Below are 20600 nucleotides of genomic sequence, written 5' to 3' on the forward strand. Positions count from 1 at the left end.
ACTGAGAGCCTATAGCAGAGTGGGGGGTGTAAATCGCCTAGGACTACCCATAGGCGTAGCCAAGTCCATATATATATATATATATATATATATATATATATATATATATATATATATATATATATATATATATATATATATATATATATATATATATATATATATATATATATATATATATATATATATATTTCTGCCTAATGTCCTCTTCCTGTAGTGGGCAATATAACCCTATGGTTCTGAATAATGGAGCGCTGTGTCTGTCAATGAACTCGGAGAAATGGATTTTACAGTAGATCAAAAATCTATTTTTTTTTTTTTTTATGCAAAAGGTCTGTGGTAGGTGTGTGTGGTTCTTTTTTATCATTCATTTCCTTTTTCTGACAGTCTTGCCGAGAATGTGTCTGTCTAATTTTACTTTGGCCACAGCTCATTTACACGCTATGTGATCAGGCAGTGTGCATGCAAGTCAATACCTAGTTCTGCTAAAAAAAAAAAGTTACAATTACTGTCGAGTTAGTCATTTGAAAAATTAGGTACAGCCCGCTCTCTGCTGAAAACAGTGCAAAACTACCTGCACTCCAGTGATCCATAGAAGTACAGCCAAATGAGCTTTGGCTATACTTCTCCTTTTAACAAAACATAATTTGACTAGGTTTTCACTTAATCTAAATTACAAGCCAAGGGGATGCTTGGTGAGCGATGGCTTTTATAATGCGGACAAAGCAAAAGGGCATATTCTAACTGGTTTATTCCTCTTGGTCACGCTTTGGGCTGGAGTTGGGCTTTGGGTACATGAATGGAAGCCTGAAGTGGTGTATATTACAATGTTTACCCATGTGTTTTATTTTGATAACAGGGAAGCCGTGATAATATGAGCATTGTGCTGGTTTGTTTTCCGAACGCCCCCAAGGTGTCCGAAGAGGCCATCAAGAAAGATGCTGAGCTGGATAAACATTTAGAATCAAGAATTGAAGGTATATCTGTTTGAATTTGGGTAGTATGTGTTCTGCCTTGTTAAAGGGAGCTTCCGGTTTAGATAGTAATGTTCTTTGCTTTTGGCCTCCTTTTTGTGTGTATGTATACCCTTTTTTTTTTTTTTTTTTTTTTTCCCCACATTGTACTACATTTGACTTTTTAATATCAATTTATATTAATTTGTCAGCCATTATTGGCACCTTTTTTTTAGGGCAAGGAAAATGCTTACCCTTTTTGTATAAGGCTTCACTCCCACGAGGCTGATCCGCTGCCACGGAGTCTGCCAGCTCAGCGGGAGATCACTACGTTGAGCCGGCAGATGACAGGTCCCCCTCTGCTCCCTGAGGGGGGAGGGGCTTGTCGAGCACCGCTGGTTGCTATGGAGAGATCGGACGAAAACTGACAGCATGTCCGTTTTCATCAGCTCTAATCTGATACACCAGGGACGATGCAAACATAGGGCCATCCGTCTGATTTTAGCGGATCAGACCGGGTCGGATGTCAGCGGACATGTCACCACTGACATCCACATGTCACCACTGACATCCATTGCTCCATAGACTAATATGGAGCGCCCGTTCAGGTCCACCGACAAAACTGACAGGCGGACCTGAACGCTCCGACAGTGTGAAAGGGGCCTTAAATTCTATGTATGTCTTCACACTGGTCTGTTGTGCTTCCATTGTGATGTTAAAAATCCTGCTTGCTGCATTTTTGGTCAGTTAAAAAAAAAAAACACACCTCCCTGTTGAAATGCATTGAAAACTGATCAATAATGCATCTGTTATGTTTTTGATGCAGTTTTCGTCGCATGCAAAATACACCGTAAGCACAGTAAAATCGCGTGCGCTCTCAGCACCATTATCGGCACCCTTTTCTTGGCAAAATGCCGGTATGTTTCTGCCGCTGAAATTTTGGTGCATCTCTACCATTGTAAGGTATGATGTAGAGTCCAAGCATAATGTCCTCACAATGCTTAGGCCAGTAATGCGCTGCTGACTGCTGGAGGTGCTGCACACCACAGCAGAATCAAAGCCTTTTTTTAAATTCTTTATGGTCACCGTGCCAGACAGGAAAACTGATGCGTTTCACAATTCGTGCTTATTCAAGTATGCGGCCATCCCTTTTTCCTTTTATTCACGGTATGATGTAGAGATTCTTCACTTTCAGAAAAACAAAAAAATGTCATTGATGCCAGTTTTTACCTGGAAATGACATTTTAAATGTTAAAGTGGAGAGCCGAAAATCCTAAAAAAAATTAAAAAAAAAAAAAAAAAAATGTTTTAAACTTGCCTAAACCCTTGTTGCTAGGCAGTCTTCCTAATCTGCCTCTTCCTTTTCCGCGGCGTGTTCTGCTCCTCGGTGAGCGGCCCCGTTGTCTTCTGGGAACTTCCATTCACAGAGCGCCGCTCGCGCAGTAGGGAACTGGCAGTGAAGCCGCAAGGCTCCACTGCCTGTTTCCCTTACCTAGGATGGCAATGCCGGGACCCGATAGCCAAGGAACGGGTCGGCCTCGGGCGGCCGACATCGCGGGCACCCAGGACAGGTAAGTACTTATTTAAAGTCAGCAGCTACAGTGTTTAGCTTTTTTTTTTTTTTTTTTTTTTTTACGGCTGGAATCCCGCTTTAAGTAGTTCCAGGTCCAGTCACAGTAAAACCTACATGTTTGAAAAGGTGAACCCGTGTGTGTTGCTGGATGAAAAGGCTTCCAGACGCATTTGGTTTTTGTTTCATGGAAACCAGTGTTGAAATATGTGAGCTGCTACTGCTGACAACTTCTAAAGATACCAGTTACCTGGCTGTCCAGTGGCTTCAGTACTTTACTGACTGAGCATTTTTAGAACCGGCTCTTCTGACGTTATTCTAACGTCATGCTCGTTTTAGGTCTGTTCCGTATGTATTGGAAGCCAGAGGTGGCGTAAATCCTTTAGGAGAAGGTATGAAATGGCAGCCTCCACATTCTCTCAGGACAGGTTTAAAGAATACGTTCACTTTAAAAAAAAAAAAAAAAAAAATGGATGCACTTCTTCCTTTTTTTTTTTTTTTTTTTTTTTTTTTTTTTTTTTGTGAATACAGTGGAGAGCCAATGTTTTATTTGTAGAAATCGAAAATTCAGAGCCGTGCAGTAGTATATTTTCAGATGAGAATATTCATACTAGCATTCATACAAAAAATCTTGAACATTAGTCCATTCATCAAATGTACAAGCGTTAGTTGCTTTTAACATTTTGATTTTAAAATGAAAGTAATTCCCCAAAGAAAACCATACGGTGTCTGAAAGTTTGTTGGAAAAACCTTTGCCATTCTGCTCCTTCAAATTTTCCCCATGACTGTGGTAAACCTATTGTAGATTTGACCCCACTAACGATTAGAAAATCAAACTAATATTTTTAAAATGAGCATTTTCATGCAAATATCTATACGTGTAATGGTCAGCAGAAGTTTCTTTTCTCTTTTTAGAGCTCCAAAATAACATGAGGGCTTGTTTTCTCTTGTCTTGTGTAACATTGTAGAATGTAGCTCTTTCCAACCTGCTGTTCTAACTAGCTTGTACTAGGGCCTAATCTGCATGGGTGATTTCTAGTTGTCTTCACTTGATTGCTAAAACAGCGGGGCCCTATAGAGCAAGCTGTATGGTCTTGTGTAGCCAAGGTTACCAAAGCTTCACACCGTGCTGTAATTAAAAGAAGTTTATATTGTGTTTTTTAGAATTTTTAAAGGTATGAAGATATGTATGTGAATAGGAGCTCAAAATACCAGCATTGGGAGGTTATTTCATCTAGACATGTGGTTTTATTTTTTTCCAAACATTTGGTTTCTCAAGGACAGGTGCTAAAACTTGTGACCTTGTATAAAAGCATGAATTTAAAATGGGTATTAAAACCTTATGGTTTATAATTATGTACATTGAGGACACCCATATTTGCTTATTGCAGTAACATACTGTATTGCCTGCTTGGTAGCTTTGTACAGAAGGCTTTTCTCTGTTCTGGAAAATTGGCTCCATCAAACTGTTTGTAGCCACTTTGGAAAACCCATCTACACTATATTACCAAAAGTATTGGGACTCTTGCCTTTACACGTACATGAACCTTTAATGGTGTCTTAGTCCGTAGGGTTCAATATTGAGTTGGCTCACCCTTTGCAGCTGTAACAGCTTCAACTGTTCTGGGAAGGCTGTCCACAAGGTTTAGGATTGTGCTATGGGAATGTTTGACCATTCTTCCAGAAGCGCATTTGTGAGGTCAGACACTGATTTTGGATGAGAAGGCCTGGCTCGCAGTCTCCGCTCTAATTCATCCCAAAGGTGTACTATCAGGTTGAAGTCAGGACTCTGTGCAGGCCAGTCAAGTTCCTCTACCCCAAACTCTCTCATCCACCAAATCTTTGCAAATTTGTTTTCCACTGGATAGATTTCATCAAAGTGGGCTATTGTAGTTAATGCCATATCTGTCCTAAACAAAAATCTCACTGTACACATTAAAGATTTTTCACCTTGCAAAGATTCTGCAGGTGAAAAATTTTGAGATGCACCTGAAGTGTCTTTAATCTTGCAGGCCCAGCCCTCCCCCTGCTCTTGCTGCAATTTCAGTATGTCAAACCACAGCTACATGTACTAGGGTAAAGAAGAAACATGACCCTGTGTTTTTAGGTTTATGCTGTTATGGAGCAATTAATAGCAGTTGCCTTCTGCTCTGTGTAGATGCCATAGAACATGTCCTGAGGCCGAATGGCTCTAATCTGTTATTTACAGTAACTTATGGCTAGAAGCTTTCTACAAGGATTGCCTTTCCAAGGAAGATGTGTGATTTTAGACACTTTACTAATTCATCAAAGTGCTCTCAGATGGGTAGATTTTACTTCCACAGCAGAGGGTCTCAATCCCCCCCGCGCCCCTCCTTTTTAATGTAGAGCAGCTATAACCAGTTCAGACCTTCCTTTCAGCCTAAGGCTTGGCCTGCAAAAGGCAACCACCCATCTCAAGCCCTCTTCACAATAAAAGGGTTGCCCTTGCTTTGAAGATTGAATGTTGCAGTGTCTCACGCATGTCCCAGATCTGCAGGTTCAATCAGTGGTTTCTAAAGGGTACAAAATTCTACCCCCTCACCGTTTGTTTCAAATCAAACTGTCCAACAGTTGGATTTGCAGAATGCTCTGAACCAACTTAAAGGATTCTACTCAAACCTGTTCATGGGGCCAAAGCCCAATAGGGGAGTATTGGTTGTATTCTGTACTGAACGTCCCTCAACACATATATATTTTTTTTTTCAACATTTTTGCTGGTCAGGAATTGCCTCTGAGACGAGGGAAACACATGGTATTTGTCTCTCTCTCTCTCTCTCTCTCTCTCTCTCTCTCTCTCTCTCTCTCTCTCTCTCTCTCTCTCTCTCTCTCTCTCTCTCTCTCTCTCTCTCTCTCTCTCTCTCTCTCTCTCTCTCTCTCTCTCTCTCTCTCTCTCTCTCTCTCTCTCTCTCTCTCTCTCTCTCTCTCTCTCTCTCTCTCTCTCTCTCCCCCCTTTTCGGTAAAATTGAAACACAAACTTTAGCCACACTTTAGTCAGTTGAGGTTAAATTTTGGTCATGTGAGAATAAAATGTTAAAGCGGAGTTACACCCATTTAAAAGTCAGCAGCTACAAAAAGTTGCTGCTGACAGTTGCTGCTGACTTTTAATAATCAGACCTGTCCAGCGATGCGGGCGCACTAAGCCCCGCTCCTCTCTGCGGCGCTGGCATTCTTACTGGGCGCACACTGCACATGCGTGAGCTGCGCTGTGACTGGCCAGGCAAGCTTCTGGGACCTGTGATGTGTCCCAGAAGATGAGATCTTCCAGCGCCAGGGGAGGAAGTGGGAGCTGGGTGCCTCTAAAAAAAAAAAAAAAAAAAGAAAGAAAACAGGGTTAGCTGCTCCTCTTCTTGTCCTTGGGCGCCCCCCCCCCCCGCAAAAAAAAATTACATGCCAGGGGTCACCAGCACTTAAAGCAGAGTTCCACCCAAAAATGGAACTTCCACTTTAAGTAGACCTGGTTGGTCCAGCACTTCTGGAAATAGAACAAGTTTTACCCTTTTTTACGCTTACCAGCAATTTTTATCTGCATTGTATATGTATACTTTGACATTTTGAAGGTATGCCATCTTGTGAGGTTTTGTTGTTGGTATATACACTGAGGATCCTAGTTCATGTTTCCCTAGAATAACATGACATGCTGTTAGCATAGTTGGTGCGCTTCACGGTGATATAAGTTTACATAAAGCTCTGTATTTATAGCAACACACAAGTTGCTATGCGTCTGGTCTGTTTCATTGTTGCCAAAATTAAAATTGTTACTATTTCTTCCTTGTAGAAATCATGACAACTGCCGGGGAGGAAGGAATGCCAGATCTCGCTCATGTAATGCGCATCCTGTCAGCGGAGAATATTCCAAATTTACCACCTGGAGGTGGATTAGCTGGAAAGTGAGTGGCTGAATGTGGTATTAATAGAAAGTTTTATGAGGATGTGCCTATTAAAGGGATGGGTTTACAACTGAACTCCAAAAAAACTTAAATTGATGCCTTTTTTATTTCATTGTGTTTAAAAAAAAAAAAAAAAAAAAAAAAAAAAGGCTTTTCACAATGCACTATATTGTAGAACTAACTAGGTAAAGGCATGGGTGTAAAACATTATGCTTTATTGTGCAAATGGCTAACATGTTTAACCACGGTAAACTGTTTACAGGAGTAGAAGGGTGGGCTCACCAGTGTTCTGATGCATCTTCCTTATGCATTTCATGGGATTAAAGTGGTTGTAAACACCAGACCATAAATATGAACAAAGCACATCCCTCTATAGTGTTGGAGCAAGCATGTACAGTGCTCATCATAAATGAGTACACCCCTTTTTGAAAAGTAAGGTTTTACTCTATCTCAATGAACACAAGAACAATTTCCAAAATTGACCAATTAATTATTTTTTTTTTTTTTTTTTTTTTTGTAGAATATTTGTCTAGCTTGTGAAAGTAAGGTTATTATGACTTGGATAACAAAAGCTTTGGTTTTACCCAAATTAGTTGATGCGGAATTGAATACACCCCGAAACAAAAGCTACTACATCTAGTATTTAGTATGACCTACCATGATTTGTAAGGACAGCACCAAGTCTTTTTAGGCATGGAATGAACAAATTGGTGATATGTTGCAACAGCCATCTTTTTCCATTCTTCACGATTGACCTCTTTTAGAGCCTGGATGGAGAGTAATGGAATTCCCCATAGGTGTTCGATTGGGTTCGGATCAGACATGCTTGGTCACTGAATCCCTTTTTAGAAATGCAACAGTGGCATTGGATGTGTGCCTTGGATCGCAAAGTGCACAACGACCAAGGGCACGGATTGATCCTTCCTTCCTTCCTTCCTTCCTTCCTTCCTTCCTTCCTTCCTTCCTTCCTTCCTTCCTTCCTTCCTTCCTTCCTTCCTTCCTTCCTTCCTTCCTTCCTTCCTTCCTTCCTTCCTTCCTTCCTTCCTTCCTTCCTTTTCTGAGTTATAGATATAAAACCGAGCCAGTGGGGCATACCCCAGCTAACTGGTGCACAAAGCCATGTGCCTAACAAGATATAACTCATAACTTGCCAACTAACCAATTATCACTGAGGTCTACACATGTAAACCTTCACTGCCCAGGTTACAGTTGACAGGATAATGATATATGGAATAATGCTTTTTGGAGGAACGTCTTTCCCTTCCAGCTATCAGAACTGGACACTAAGAGCAATGAGATTAAAATATTGGTACACTGTCTGTAGGGGCCTACCCAACCACTCACATAACATAGATCCCAGCTTTGTGTAAAGCCATTTATATCTGTAGGAAGTTTAACTAGATTGGTCTACTAAGGTCTGATCGTCTACCGTAGAATCCGTTTCTGTCCACAAATGCCAAACTTTTTGATATTTCTTGGGGCAGCCACGGGTTAAGTATAGAGGGGTATCACAGCATTGACTGACTGACTGCTTCCATAATGACAAGGTGGGGGGTCCAGCAGACTTCCATTTTGAGGACTATGGCCTTTCTTGCATAAAATGGGAAGATACTGATTAAAGTGCGTGTTGCCTTAGCGAACGCCAGCGGCTCTACTAGCCCAAGGAGATATACTCTAACCGTCAGAGGGACAGGAATAGTGGTTAACCCATGGATGAATTGAGTCCCCTCCCACCAATCTTGAATCTGTGGGCATTTTGAAAAAAAAAAATATGCTTGAATCCTGCAGAAGTACCAGAGCATCTCCAGCAACTAGCTGAGGAGGCTGGGTTTATGCGATTCAGGTGTTGTGGCGTATAATAAATCCTGTGTAGTATTTTGACTTGAATTCGTTTGTCCCTAGCCGCAACCAATGGCTGGATTGCTTAATCCCACATATCCTCTCTGTCTTCGTTGTCCAGCTCCTGCACCTCCGTCCGCCACAAACCACGCAGACCGACCTGGATGGACGGCAGCATTGCTCAGGATATTTGGGATAGTGGTTTTGGGAGATCTGCGTCTCCCGATATGGCCTCCCAGGTCATCCTGCTCCAGCTGAAGTTGGGAGGATTTGAATTGTGAATTAAAGGCATGACGGAGCTGCAGGAAGCTGAAGAAGAGTTTGAAAACAAGTTCCAGTTACCAATCTATCAAATGTGAAAAGCCCGGATACATCACATATGCCCATCAAATATTTAATTCCCCTGCTCAGTCCTGCATTGAGTAAAATTCATGTAGTCTTGGATTACACCAAGTAACAGTAGTAAGAAGAGCCGGCTAAACTCTAATCCTTGAAGTGTCATTTATTGGTACATCAGAGTGACAATAAAACAATAAGGCCGACGCGTTAGCCTTATTGTTTTATTGTCACTCTGATGTACCAATAAACGAGGCTTCAAGGATTACAGTTTTGCCGGCTCTTCTTACTATTGTTGCATTGGAGTGTGTTGGGACATATTGAGCCTTGGCACCTGTGAGTGGACCTGGTGTATGGATTGAGTTGTCCCTGCAGAGAGCGCTGTTGCCTTTCTTCTTTTCCATGTTACACCAAAGTGGCATGTTAGGGGACCATCGGTCTCTTGCAGTGTTGGGTTTATCACTATAATATGCCATGCTGTAATAACTGCTTTCATAGCAAGTGTTAAGGGTGTGTGCGAGCTCCCCAAAGGATCCCATATGTGCTGCCTCTAGGACCACCGACGCATTAGTGTCATCCGAGACCGTAGCATCTTCTCTTTACATGTGGAGCAGTACATCTGTGAATTCATAATACCATCAATGAAATACAGCAGCAGCACTCCTGCAGCTCCACTGGACACTGCCGCCACCATGCTTCACTGTAGGCACCACCTTTTTATATATATATATATATATATATATATATATATATATATATATATATATATATATATATATATATATATATATATATATATATATATATATATATATTTTTTTTTCCTCCATCAGTTCCAAAAACCTTTTATCTTTGTCTCATCACTGCAGAGTACCAGTAGTCATGTTTTCTCCAAGCGTCTTCCCAGGACAGCCCATGAGACCTTGGGCTCCTCCTACCAGGACAGGAAACACGTCACCCCCACCAGATAAAAGGGCGGTCCTCCAGGCCCATGTCAGTTATTTGTGTTTCCTCCGGACGGGGGGTAACATGTTCATGGAACCTGCTCCCATAGGCCTTATAAGCAGGGGCTTTGTATGGCTATTTTCTGGGGCATATCACTTACCTCTTCCTCTGCCAGAAGCAGCACACCGCTGGGGAGGTTGGCTGTGCTGTTCCCTGTCCTCAGTGCCTGGAGAGGGCCAGGACCGGTGTGAGGTCGTGCCCCTAGCGCAGTGCATTGCACTATAGCTCAGCTGAGCTTCGGTTTTCCTTCCCTGCCGACAGCGTGGCTGATCTAAGCAGGGAATGGAGGAAGCCACAGCGCTCGAGGGGGCGGAGCTATTGCGCTCCAAGCTGGCCCACAGGAAGTGCCTGGAGAGGGTTACTTCCAGGGTATATGACCTCATCATCGGGCGCCGGAGACTAGGTTCCAGTCTTCATAAACGGCGCGAACAGACAACGCTGGCTGCTGGTGTTTCTTGGTGTTAAGCAGCCTGGCTGTGGATGACCAAGAGGGGCAGAATGGATCCTCCTGCAGTATCTGCACAGGCAGCGGATGCAGTTCCCAACACCAGCACCTCACAGGTAAGCCTGGGGTGTTCTGTCACCACCTTGCTATCCCTGTGAGTGTTCCCTCCCCCTCCCCCCTCTGTAGTAGTGGGTGTAAGGGGACACATTTCCTCCCTCCTGCACGTGGTGTTACGGAGTGATTGGGTGGCTTTAATTACATTGTGGGTCATTTATTTTGTCTTGCTGACCAAGACTCAGGACAAGGCCCAAGCGCAGCCACTTAAAAGGAAATGTGCGCTTTGCGCAAACAAATTGAGCTCCTCATGGAGCAAAGCAGTTTGTCGCACCTGTATAGAAGGCCTAGTAAAGGATGACCCGGTTGCCTCTTGCCAGAAGATGCTTACTTCTGTTAGGGATGAGCTTGCGTCCACCTTCAGTTCCTTTAGAACGCTTATTGACAAGCTCCAGACTCCAGCAGAGAGTCCGTCTTCACTGAAGGCGTCAGTAAACACTCCGCAGCAGGCAGAGAGTGAGGACTCTGAGGCTGAGGTCAGATCTACCCGTTCTTCTCTGGAAGAATCAGGGTCAGATACAGAGCCCAGAGATAGAGAATCCGCTCGAGGCTCAAGATTTAAGTTATCTGTTGAGGATGTAGATGACTTATTAAAGGCTATCTATACTACCCTTGAATTAAAAGAGGAAGAGGTTCAGTTATCCAAACATGATCTTATGTATAAAGGATTGCATAAGAGAAAATCGAGAGTTTTTCCAGTTCATAGTTCTTTGGTTGATACTATTAAACTGGAATGGGATAATCCTGAGAAAACCATTCTTCTCTAGTAACCTAAAAAGGAGGTTTACTTTTGATGAGGACACTGCGCAGCCATGGAATAAGAATCCCAAGTTAGACGCACCTCTTTCAAAGGTTTCAAAAAACTCGGACCTATCGTTCGATGATATGGGTACGCTTAAGGATCCGATGGACAAGAGGGGGGATATCCTTCTCCACAGAGCCTGGGACTCAGCAGTTGGAAACCTGAAACCAGCTCTGGCTTCCACTTGTGTGGCCAGAAATCTGGAGGTTTGGTTGACTCAGATTCAGTCACATCTGTCAGCAGGTACCTCCAGAGAGAAAATTTTAAAGTCTTTTCCTCTCCTATTTCAGGCAGTGGGTTTTTTGGCAGATTCTTCCGCTGAGTCGGTAAGAATGTCAGCCAGGACTTCGGCTCTAGTGAACTCGGCCAGGAGAAGCCTTTGGCTTAAGACCTGGTCAGGGGACTTGGCCTCCAAGTTGCGCCTTTGTGGCCTTCCTTTAACTGGCGATCATTTATTTGGCCCAGGTCTACAGGAGGCACTGGGACGCACAGATGATAAGAAAAAGGCGTTTCCAGAGAGAGTTCAGACAGCCAGAAAATTTTTTCGTGGCCAAAGCAGGCAACAGAGTCCTAGAGAAAAGGACAGCAGGCCGAAAAAGCATTGGACTGGGCACAAAGGCAGAGGCAAAGGGGGAGTGCTGTTTAACTCTCCTCAACAGCCCGCCAAGCCGCAGTGACTTGTGTTCCCCGGTGGGAGGGAGATTGAGGGCCTTCATCCCACAATGGGCAGCAGTCACTCTGAGCCCCTTCGTCCTGGACCTAGTGACCAACGGGTACAGGCTGGAGTTTGTTCACCAACCACCAGAACGTTTGTTGGTCACATTTCCTCCACAAGATCGGGAGAAAGCGAGGGCTCTGGGTCTCCAGATCGGAGACTTATTAGATCAAAAAGTACTGATTCCTGTTCCTCGATCGGAGCAGGGCAAGGGATTCTATCCCCATGTATTTGTGGTCAGAAAGCCGGCAGGAAAGTTTCGACTTATCCTGAATCTCCGGACCTTTAAACAAGTCCATCAGATACAAGCATTTCCGTATGGAGACAGTTTTTACAATCAAAAACCTACTATACCCAAACTGCTTTATGGCCACGTTGGGCTTAAGGGATGCTTATCTTCACATCCCCATCCAGCCTTCCAAAAGTTTTTGAGATTGGCAGTGAAGACGGGTATGGGGACCTGACATTTTCAATTTCAGGCCCTCCCCTTCGGTCTTTCCTCAGCCCCACGCATCTTTACGAAGGTGTTGGGGGAAGCGCTGGCTCCACTAAGATTAAAAGCAATAACGGTTATCCCTTACTTTGACGACCTCCTGATAGTGGCAAAATCGTACCAAAGGCTGTTGGAGGATCTCCAGGCTGTACAGGTCTTCTTACAGTCCCTAGGCTGGCTAATAAACAAAGAAAAATCGTCCTTGATTCCGGCCCAGAAAGTAACTGTGTGTGTGTGTGTATATATGTGTGTGTGTATGTGTATATATATATATATATATATATATATATATATATATATATATATATATATATATATATATATATATATATATATATATATATATATATATATATATATATATATATATATATATATATATATTTTCCTCCATCAGTTCCAAAAACCTTTTATCTTTGTCTCATCACTGCAGAGTACCAGTAGTCGTGTTTTTTTTTTTGTTTTTTTGTTTTTTTTTTTCAGCATGGGCCCTGGCAAATTCTAGGCTGGATTTTTTGTGCATGGGCTTTAGGAGATGCTTCCTTTTTGTAGAGCACACCCATGCATGCCATTCCTCTGCAATGTACGGCAAACAAACTTCTTTAGCTAACTGTAGTTAAATTGTGTGGTGATGTTCTTCAACCCTTCTCATCAGTAGACTCTCCTGTTGAGATGTTAAGTTCTGTGGATGGCCTGGATGTTGCTGTGAGTTGTTTGCAGTTCCATCTTTGTATTACTTTTGCTGCAGAACTCTGACTTATAAGTAAATCTTTGCTGATCTTGTAGCCTTCACCTTTCTTGTGTAAATTAAATTATTTTTCTCAGACCTCTTCCATGTGGTGCCATTGCTGACAGCATGAAATGGGAAGGGGTTTTCTTTAACTACTTCAGTACCAGGCGCTTACACCCCCTTCCTGCCCAAGACAATTTGCCGCTTTCAGTGCTGTTGCGGTTTAAATAATTGCGTGGTCATGCTACACTGTACCCAAACAGAATTTTTATCATTTTGTTCCACAAATAGAGCTTTCTTTTGGTGGTATTTGATCACCTCTGCGTTTGTTTAGCAAAAAAAACCTAAAATTTTGAGAAATTTTTGTTTTGTTATAAAATTTGTAAAGTGTTGTTTTGTTTTTGTGGTTTTTTTTTTTCCCACTGATGGGCACCGATAAGGCGGCACCAATGAGGTGGCATTGGGGATGGGCACTGATTGGCACTTCCCTGGTTGTCTAGGGTGGCATACCTGGTGGTCCAGTGTGGTGGCCATCCCTGGTGGTCCTGGGCGGGCATCGGAGGGGGGCTGCACTGATAGCACAGTGCTGATTGTTTATCAGTGCAGCCCCCCTCCGATGCCCACCTAGGACCACCAGGGATGGCCACCACACTGGACCACCAGGGAAGTGCCAATTGGTGCCCAGGCAGCTGCCAATCAGTGCCCATCCCCAATGCCACCTCATTGGTGCCGCCTTATCAGTGCCCATCAGTGGAGGAAAAAAAAAACACTTTACAAAATTCTCCATCAGAGGCTCTTTACCAAGATCAGTGTAGCAGTGTTTCAGACTGACACACCACCCCACCAATCGCCGCAGTGCGTTCCCCCATGGGCGCGCGAGAGCGGTCGTTCTGGAGGGCTGTCATGACGTCCACCCAGAACGAGAGCCGCGCCGCCCCGCCGTCAAGTAATGCCCTTTTATAATCCACTGTCTGCTGGTCAGCTATTTAATGAACAATTACTCGCCTGTAGTTGAATTCTTAATTAGTATTTTGTCTAAATTTATCTTTGCTCCTAAGATTTTCATTGGTTTATTCATTTTTGCAACATGGTCTTGAATGAATGTGTTAGGAAAAAAGATTTTTTGTGTGTGCAATTTAACAAATCTTGGTTTCAATCAGTGGCCCTTGTTTGTGGGAGTATTTTGTAGGTATATTGTCCCCATAGAAAATGTTGATTGTGAAAGAAGTAAAGGTTTTCTGGCAAATCTGTTGGTGTACTCATTTTATGCTGAGCACTGTACATTGGTATCTCTTAACTCTTCAAAAACGGCCTGTGTTTTGTGAGATTACTCAACTTGTATTCTAGCATTCATAGACTCCATTGCTGTGACCTTATGCGTGCCAAAGTAAATGCTAAAAATTTGGTTAATCCTAAACTGGTAACTTGTGTTTTTTTTTGCAGACGCAGTGTTATCGAAGATGTTTATAATAGGTTGAATCCACATAGAGACAATGATGGGGTAAGTTTTCATACATGAGAATAGCGCCTTTTTTATTTTTTTTCTCTTATTTGTACTGCTACAGCTTTATTAGAACCATGCAAATGTCAGCCTAATATAACAGCGTTATTACGCACTGATAGTGCTGTTTGCAATCCACTGAAGTGATTTCCTGCAATACTGCAAAAGCTGACTAATATACAGAGTTGAAGCTAGTCGGTCCTATCTAGATGTGGTCTGGAGCACGTCAAATGGTTATAATGGATGTGCTCCAGATGGTAATGTGTTTTCTGATCTATGTTTAGCCATATTGTAAGCTGGTTACACATAACTGTTGGAAATGGTCTGGATATGAATATGGAAGCTACCACTGCAGATTTAATTCAAGGCTGCTTGGTGTATCACTGACCCCGAATAAGTGTGTGTGTATATTGTCCAAACACACTTATGACTGCATTCTTACTTCAGGTCATTAGCTCAATAAGGGACCTAGTCCCAGAGCAGACTTATTTAAAATCACCGGTGGCAGCGCCAATATTTCTATCCTAACTAGTTACCTTCATGATGCTGTCCTTTTTTAAGTCTGGTACTTATTTAACAATATTTTTACTTAATGATGCACACACATCACCACACTAAATTGAATTTGCTAAAGTTCCCAAACTGAACATGTGCAAAGAAACTTTTTTTTTTTTTTTTTTTTTTTTTTTTTTTTATCCTATGACAAGCCCACACACCGTGTAATTCAGTCTACTATAGAAATAACCGAGTCTTTTGCCTCCTAGCTTTATTTGTACTTCTCCAATAAATTCACCATATGAGATCATGAGTCTTGGGACAGTTCCCTATGTGATCACTGAAACGTTTTGGCGTCTTATGTGCAGTCAGGCATTCTCTTATAGGTGCATTTCAGTTGCTTGAAGTGCAGGTCTGCCTTGACCCATGTGGTTGTCAGACTGGTGGTAGAGCTATTAGAACATCTACTTTGAGTAGCCAAAAAGCAGTTTAGAGTCTTGTCTTATGACTGACGTTCTAAAATTATTGACTGTCACAAAATTGTTCCTTCTGTAAAAGTAACGGCCATTCTTTCATTGCTGTAATGCAGACGTATATTTTTGTATGTATGTGGCATGTTTAGAATGACTCTTGTTTTACGTACTGACACTGGGGTCTTGAATCTTAAACAAGGACCCCACTGGATCAGAGGAAAATTCAGCGCATGGAAAATTGGTGGAAGCTCTCAGGGAGCTGAGAATTAATCATAGGGGGAACTACCGCCAACTCCTGGAGGAGATGCTTTGTAGTTACAGGCTAGTTAAAATGCAGGGCGAAGAGTCCGCTGCTGGATCAACACAATCTTCTTCTTCTGGTGACAGTGTGGAAACTGAAGCGGTACCCGGAAACCAAACCCACACTCCAGCGGATAAACCCTCAGAAGTGTGAAATGCATGACTTTTAACTTTCTCTTGTACACACCTGGGTGTGTGTGTAGGTGATGTATGTAAAAGTGGAATTTAAAAACCCTTGATTAGGATTTGGATGGTCAGTCCACCCAAAAGTGCATGTTTTTTTTTTTCAAAAAGGAGAGATGAGTCAGGAAGTACACAGTAGAATATAGGGGAACAACTACTACTAGTGCAAAAATTCACCTCCTGTGCTTGTGCAGGCAGTTCCATCACACAGCACCAACTTCTGTTTCAGGCTGACGCCTAAGCCTAAATGCTTATGACCTTAGAACAGTGTTTCTCAACCTTTTTTAGCGTGGCGGAGCCCTTGGCAAAAGGTTTGAAATCTCAGTACCCCTAAAAAAAAAAAAAAAAAGTTCATATCTTCAGCTCAATGAACATTGGATCTGATCATAGAGCTGTAGACATAACCGCAATTAACCAACAAATGCAGCGCAGGGAAGCTGCTGTTGTAACACAACATGGCATGCTTTTTCCCGTTAATCCCAGCTAGCCCTCCTCTTGTCCATCACCAGTGATATCACATATAAGAGCCTGGGATAGACCAAAGAGGGGGACCTTTTGGGAACAGTGCAGTAAACGACAGCATGCTTTCCTGCACCACTCTGCAAATCCATAACAGTTTCTCAAATGGGGTTCCATGACAAATCAAAATTTTGGTGAATATATGTCCACCCAAAGTTTTCAATATGTACAGACCGTGTGCTTTGATACCTGATGCCTCCTCTGTAGTTGTGGTTCCTGTGAGCTCAAAGGGTGGTATCAAGAGGAGTGCAGAGTGGGGACACCTGGCTGGGTCAGGACATTGCATCCTGTGTATGGCAGCGGTGAATACAGAAACTGTTGGGGGTGGGGAAGCAGAGAGTGGGAGCATGTGGTTGAATGTAACAGGGGGGTAACATCCAGTGTATGGCAGTGCTGAATGCAGACTGCAGGGGGCACATGGCTGGATGAGACTGAATATAGCAGGAGGTGAGATCATAATGGCTTTGTGTACAGTTAAGGCATAACCTAAAGTGAATATGGTCTCGACTCCTCCAGCTGTGTGCTCCCCTGTCTGCATCACTGTTGCCATACACTGAGTGTCACCACCTGCTTTAGCCCTGTGCTCCCTCTCTGCTCAACCCCCAGTCTGTATTGACTGCTGACTTAGACAGTGCCCCAGCCCCCTCCCCTCCTGCGCTCTGCATCACACCACTACAGACTTTTTAGGGGATCTCCTCTCATGATCCAGCCATAGGCTCGCGTTCTGTTCCCTCCCACAGTCTGATCACGGCTGCCATAGGAAGCAACAGCGCTCCTGGCACCTCCTGAGTTCACAAGAGCTGGAACTACAGAAGAGGCATCGGGTATCAATGTGTGCTGACTGTCGGCACGCATTGAACACTACTGAAAACTGCATTGGTTAGTATACATTTTGCCACCATTTTGATTTGTGGTGAGACCTCCTTTGAGAAACATGGCCTTAGAAGCTTACTGGTACATTTTTGTTGGATTTTTGTATCCCTTGAACAATCCACTAGCAAGGTGTCAAACTGCAGCCCTCCAGCTGTTGCGAAACTACAAGTCCTTTGAGGCATTGCAAGGCTGGGAGTTACAAGCATGACTCCCAAAGGCTGGTGATGGCGGTTAGACATTTTCTAGGAAACCTAACAGGTGTCATTGCCTTTCTTTCCCCTCATAGACCTTAGTCTATGCAAGGGACTGGCTACTGCTGCGGTCTCCAGAAGTCCAAAATTGGGCCGCCGCCAACGATGGGAAAACAAAGCTGGGGTCACACACCTAAATAAAACCATGGGGGTGATATATACACCTGCATTCTTACCTTTTTTGGGTGGGCTGATCATCTGGGCTTTACCTTTTTTGGTTCTCTCGTTCAGGCGGTTTGTCTGGCCATCTAGTACGGGCATTTTTGTGCTGCAGCTGTCGAAGGTAATTCTGACGGCAAGTCTTGTGTGTCAGAATTCAGTCCCCTTTTCCTCATAGGAAATGACAGCATTACCATTACTTATCGATTTATGAAAACTAGTGGCTGTTTTACATTTAATCCTGCATTTTAAACTCTTCACATTTTTCCACTTATCTTATTGACAAAGTTTTGGGGTTTTTAGATCATACATTTGTATAATTTCAATTCAGTATTTTATAACTAGTTTTATTCTATAAAAGCTGTGTGTTGAGGTTTTTATAAACTGTTCAGTAGTATTACAATTGTCACATCCTATTGATTGCTGTGGTGGCAATGTGTAGATATGCACTAATACATTTATAATTAAAGGGCTTTTCAAATGTGTACCCAAATCTCCAACATGATTCTTATCCCTTTGTTTTAGTAACGCTGAGAAGATCTCCATACCACATTTCCTTAGCCCGCTGTTTGCTTGAACTATTTTACAATCCACAGTATTATCAAGAGGAGGCTCTGCAGTAAGGCCTTGTATACATGGGCTTCAGCTTGTAAAAGGGCAGTGTGTACAGCAAGCTTCAGACAGGATTTTTGAATATTCGAAAGCAACATTGAGCTCCAGTTTGGGTGTTTTAAACAGATATAAATGAGTGATGGTTGTAACTTTTTACACAAGCTTGCTAGCAGGCTTCATTAGTACTTTAATCTGGTACTAAAGCCTGCTAGCAGCCTAAAGCTGAACTCCAGCCTTACCTTGCTGTACTGAAATAGCTTACTCTGTTGCTGCACACTGAGCTTCTCCAAAGTGCAGCAAGTTGGATAGAGCCCACCTCATTTACTAGCTGGAGGACATTCAGCATCTAGCCATCTATCTCTGGCCTGCCCATTCATTCGATTTTTTTTTTGGTTATTTCAATCGTGGAGATGCAAGATCACATGTGGACATTGCCTGTTGCAGTCTACAGTCAACAGCAGCCTGCCCAGAGAGGACTACCTGTTGAGGTGTTTTTGATATTTGCATGACACCTCCCAAGAGCCAGCCCACTGCTTGGGGGTTTTTTTTTTTTTTTTTTTTAATAGACCTGAGGGATAAGAGTACAGAGGCAGGGTGTGCTGTTTTCTGAAATAGTATGTGCTGCACCCTGCTGGTCACCATCACAATTTGTTGGTGAGAGGGGCCCGTAGGGTGCTGTACATCATTGCTTTGAAAACCTCAACACATTGCCCCTGTAAACCTCTCATGAGCCCTCAATCATGATGCAAACGGTGGGCTTGCTCTTGATGGGTTGAGAAGTGGGTATTCCTAGGCAGGCTGCATTTGCATGTAGACTGCCCTAGGTAACACCCACATGTGATACCAAGCCTCCATGATTAAAAAAACACAGTCCAGTAAATGAGGGGCAGTGACCGGCTCAAAAGGAAAGCACTAGATGCTGAATGTCCTACATCTAGGAAATGGGGTGGCTTCTAATGCACGCTGTCAGAAGTTCCGCTTGCAGTGAAATCTTGGTAAGCAATTTCAGTACAGGAAACAAGCCTGTACAGCTGGACAAGACCAAAGGTAAGTCTGGAGTGTGCTTCAAGGCAGTTTGGGTCTCCCCCCTTCCCAAACAATATTCTGCTAGTGGTGGCCAGAAGCGGCTTATTCATAGCAAGGCACAGAGTAAAGCTGGCCATACATTATACAAAATTTTTTCTTCAATTTCCTTTTAGTTTTACCTTCAACTATAGAGTGCACGGGCCTGCCTGATTGCATACAAATTGAAAATGTTTAGGTCTGACCTCCCATATATTGCATGGTTTTGGTAAATCTAAAGGAAAATTGTATAATGTATGGCCAGCCTTAACCTAGAACTGAGATGTTGCAGGCCATACTGCATCAAGCTGGGTGTGTGTTCAGCATAGGGACAAGCACAAATGCCAGTGAAACTACAACTGTACTTTACATTTTTTCATTTGGGTTTGTTTTGATGACATTTATGTGGTTAATTGTTTGAGATTTTACTTTTTGTTTTTAGCTGTTTGAATGAATGTATATTTTTCCCTGTTTGTTTTTTTTTTTTTTTTTTTTTTTTTTTTTTTCTTTTAGATGGTGCTTTGTAATAAATGCAAACTGCAGTGTAAACTTTATCAATGCTTAATAAAAGCTCCAGTGTTTGGAACACATGCACTGCCCTCCTCTTTTATGAGAATGCAAGCTATGATATGTATAGATCTGTATCAATGTGTCTGCTTTGTATGCTGTAATGGCTGTTCAATTTTCTGTGTGTGTGTATGGAATATGTTGGGTAACTAGTTTTTTTGCTTTTTTGTAAGATCTGTCAATTGCATACAGACACTTAACAGGATTATTCAATAAAACCATCCACTGACCTTTTTGTCAAACATGTAGAAGCCATCTTGTTCTCCAGCTTTAGTTGAGCAAATTGTGGTTACATGAGATTGCTGCACTTAGTTCTCTGTGCCATTTTTTTGAATAAGTTTTAAAGTGGTTCTAAAGGCAGAAGGGTTTTTTTACCTTAATGCATTCTCTGCATTAAAGAAAAATACCTTCTGCAAGCAGCTTTCCCCACCACCTCCCTAAATACTTACCTGCGTCCAATCTCAATCCAGCCATGTGCTACAGAGCCAGTTCAGGAGCAAGCATGCACAAGTACCCCCAGCAGAAGCAGCTTGCTATGGGGGTCACTTGGCAGGGGGCAGTAGCTAGGAGTGCCAGTGGGGAATCCCAGATGAGGCTAAGGGCTGCTCTAGGCAAAACAATTGACCCAGATTGGGTAAGTATAACATATTTTGTTTAAAAATAAAGTTGCCTTTATAATCACTTTAAATATTTAT

At 42.7% G+C, this 20600-nt stretch overlaps 1 protein-coding gene across 3 annotated transcripts in view; it reads left to right on the forward strand.

The window, feature by feature from the left end:
• The window catches only part of PPM1B (protein phosphatase, Mg2+/Mn2+ dependent 1B), an 81723-nt gene that overhangs the window by 46780 nt on the left and 14343 nt on the right, over positions 1-20600 (forward strand). Inside the window, exons 3-6 of one of the 3 annotated variants that reach the window (XM_073628469.1) lie at positions 860-977; positions 6320-6431; positions 14354-14411; positions 15579-17045. In XM_073628469.1, the coding sequence (XP_073484570.1) occupies positions 860-977; positions 6320-6431; positions 14354-14411; positions 15579-15833 (543 nt within the window). In that variant the 3' untranslated portion in view covers positions 15834-17045. Of the gene's footprint in view, positions 1-859; positions 978-6319; positions 6432-14353; positions 14412-15578; positions 17046-18189; positions 19929-20600 lie in introns of those variants that run through there. The other 2 variants (XM_073628471.1, XM_073628470.1) reach the window with 2 other exon arrangements.

The sequence above is a fragment of the Aquarana catesbeiana genome, linkage group LG04, assembly GCF_042186555.1.
Source record: "Aquarana catesbeiana isolate 2022-GZ linkage group LG04, ASM4218655v1, whole genome shotgun sequence".
In the NCBI taxonomy this organism is placed as follows: domain Eukaryota; kingdom Metazoa; phylum Chordata; class Amphibia; order Anura; family Ranidae; genus Aquarana; species Aquarana catesbeiana.